Source organism: Bidens hawaiensis, unplaced genomic scaffold (assembly GCF_021521415.1).
Source record: "Bidens hawaiensis isolate Kalapana, Puna unplaced genomic scaffold, B.hawaiensis_p1.1 tig00012639_1, whole genome shotgun sequence".
NCBI classification, from domain to species: domain Eukaryota; kingdom Viridiplantae; phylum Streptophyta; class Magnoliopsida; order Asterales; family Asteraceae; genus Bidens; species Bidens hawaiensis.
The window spans coordinates 797,344-800,558 of record NW_027492043.1 but is presented as its reverse complement, the minus strand read 5'-3'; the positions used below and the strand labels follow the sequence as shown (position 1 = coordinate 800,558).

Genomic DNA, 3,215 nt, shown 5'->3' with positions numbered 1-3,215 from the left:
TTTACTAATGAGTGTTTGAAAGCATTTGATGTTTTGAAGGAAAAATAAGTGCAAGCACCGATTTTTCAACCATTGGATTGGACGAAGCCATTTGAGATTATGTGTGATGATAGTGACGCCATGATTGGAGCAGTTTTGGGTCAAAGAATTGATAAGAAGCCAGTGGTGATTTACTATGCAAGCAAAACGTTATCCGAGGCATAATTAAACTACACCACTACCGAAAAAGAATTGCTTGCGGTGGTGTATGCCTTGGATAAGTTTCGGTCATACATATGGGGAAGTAAGGTGGTGGTTTATTCGGATCATAGTGCGGTTCGTTACCTCATGGAGAAGAAAGATGCAAAGCCCCAGTTTATTTGTTGGGTCATATTGTTGCAAGTGTTCGATTTGGAGATCCGAGATAAAAAGGGATGTGAAAATGTGGTAGCGGACCACTTATCGAGGATTCCTTTGGAAGGTGTTGATGATTCACATCAAATCAATGAGAGATTTCCGGATGAACGATTCTTAGCTGTTTCCACTACACCGTGGTAAGCTCATTTTGTCAATTATCGGGCCATGGGTGAGATGCCCAAACATTGGGCCAAGAAAAGGAGGCAACAATTTCTATCCCAATTCAAGAAATATATTTGGGATGAGCCCGATTTGTTTAAAATTGGTGCCGATCAAATCATTAGGCGTTGCATTCCCGAGTCGGAAGTTCAAGAGATTTTGGCACATGCTCATTCATCGGCTTGTGGTGGTCATTTTAGTGGGCGAAAGATGGGTTACCGAGTTCTTACATGTGGGTTTTATTGGCCCACAATCTTTAAAGATGCAAGTGAATATGCTCGCCATTGTGTCAATTGTCAAAGGATGGGTGGAATTTCAAAACGAGATGAGATGCCTTGGCAACCCATGTTGGTGGTTGACATTTTTGATGTATGGAGTATTGACTTTATGGATCCGTTTCCAAATTCTTGCTGGTACTTATATATTTTGGTGGCAGTGGATTATGTTTCAAAGTGGGTTGATGCCATAGCAACAAGAACTAATGATCATGCCGTGGTATGTAAGTTTATTCAATTCAATATTTTTGCAAGATTTGGAATCCCGAGAGTGATTATAAGCGATGGTGAACGCACTTCAAGAACTTCAATTTTGGGAAATTGTTGAAGCGGTATAATGTGAATCGTCGAATTGCTACTCCATATCACCCGCAAACAAGTGGACAAGTTGAAGTTTCCAACTGACAAATTAAAGAAATATTGATGAAGATGGTGCGGGTTGATAGGAAGGATTGGTCGGTTAAGATGGATGATGCACTATGGGCGTATCGAACCGCTTACAAAACGCCCAACGGAACGACTCCTTACCGGTTGGTTTATGGGAAAGGATGTCATTTGCCTATGGAGTTGGCTCACCAAGCGTTGTGGGCTATTAAGAGTGTGAACATGGATTATAATGAATCCGGTAGGTTGAGGAAGTTGAAGTTGGGAGAATTGGAAGAGATAAGGGATGAAGCTTATGAATGTGCATCAGCATACAAAGGTAAGTTGAAAAAGGTTCATGATTCCAAATTGAGAAAGAGGGTTTTTGAAAAAGGGCAAAAAGTGTGGTTATATAATTCACAGCTTAAGCTTTTTCCCGAAAAGTTGAAAAGCAAACGGATGGGCCCGTTTGTTATAACAAGAGTGGGAAAGTTTGGTGATGTGGAAATTGAAGACATGCACAATCAAGGAAGACAAACTATGAACGGACACCGACTTAAACCATACTTGGAGGGTAAGGATATTAACATGTGTGAAGTGGACATGGTGGGCTACCTGTTGCGGTCGCCTGAGGAAACAACCAATTAAACACTCCACGTTTGTGGTAAAGTATAGTTTAGTTTTTGTTCAATTTGGTTTTTAAAAATTACCTTTCTTGGTTAGGAGTTTGTCTAAATCAAGTGTGGGGAATTCTTAGGAATCTTTTCACCGTGTTGAGGACAACTCGGTTTTTTCATGGGGGTAGGGTAATTTTTAGTTTTTTTTTTTTTAATTTTAGTTTTTGGGTTGTAAATATGTTAGTTAAAAAAAATATTTTAAGGGTCACCGTGGACCACGGTTCAAACCGTGGCCCACGATCTGGTTAGCGTAGGTCACGGTTCAAGAAGGCTCCACGGTACGGTCCACTTTGCTCGTTTTGGTTCAACATCACCGTAGGTCACGGTTCACAACGTGGCCCATGGTCCAGCAGGCTTGGTTCATTGACTTCAGTCAACCATGGACCACGGTTCACACCACGGCCCACGGTGCGCTGTTTTCTGCTGCATCTCCGACAGGTATAGGGGTAATAAGTGAGTTTAATTTTGTTTTTAAAACACATCTCAGCCACAAAACTCACCAACCATCTCTCCATCTTTATAAACACCCTCAAAACCCTAATCCCTTCATTACATCTCTCTCAATTAACCATCAAAATCCAAGATTCCTAACCCTAACTTGAGTGAATTTCTATGAGAAGTAACAACTCAAACCCTATTTTTATCATTTCCTATGTTTTAACCCGATTGTAAGGATTAGGGGTCCAAAATTTTTCAGAGATTTTTGGGGAATTTCTTGTTTGCTTGTGAAAAAGTATTCGTTTAACACCATAAACATCAACCAAGGTATGTCTTTGTCAATTCTTTGTACACATTGGAATAATTGTTAAGGTAGTACTGATTTGAGAATACCCACTTGCTTGTTAGTTGTAATGGTTATACATTGTGGTTGTGGATAATAGATAAATGCTTGAAATTGGTGATTTTTCATTGAAAAGTTGAAAAAAATAAGTGTTTATTGGAGTTTTGAAATATTTTTTAACTGAATAATGAGTGATTATCCACAACCATGGTGACAAGCAAGTGTGGGGAGGGACATAGTGAATAGATTTGGTTTGTTTTTGGTGGTTGTTGTGTGTAGATGGGACGAACTTCGGACAATGGAAAAGGAAAGGCGGCATCTATGAGTGGTCGGGCTGCACAAGCCAAGAGAAAACGGTTGCGAGAAGAACAAGAAAATGTGCAAGTGGTGTGACATTTGAGCCAAAACAAGGTACACCTCAGTACGTATTTATCGATTAAGCAAATAAACGCTTTTTGCGTAACAAACAAACGATTAACCGAACGGGTCGGGTTATGACCCAGATATTCCGGGGGGCCGTCTATAAGTGATATACATTTAATACAAGCTAAAATATTAGTAATA

The 3,215-nt window shown here is 39.9% G+C and overlaps 1 protein-coding gene across 1 annotated transcript; it reads left to right on the top strand.

The window, feature by feature from the left end:
• Nucleotides 1-561: 561 nt before the first annotated feature.
• Nucleotides 562-1,841, top strand: LOC143541707 (uncharacterized). The gene is made up of 2 exons (XM_077034456.1): nt 562-1,050; nt 1,260-1,841. Exons 1-2 carry the CDS (start codon nt 562-564, stop codon nt 1,839-1,841), a joined length of 1,071 nt encoding a protein of 356 aa, XP_076890571.1.
• The last annotated feature ends 1,374 nt before the right edge of the window (nt 1,842-3,215 follow it).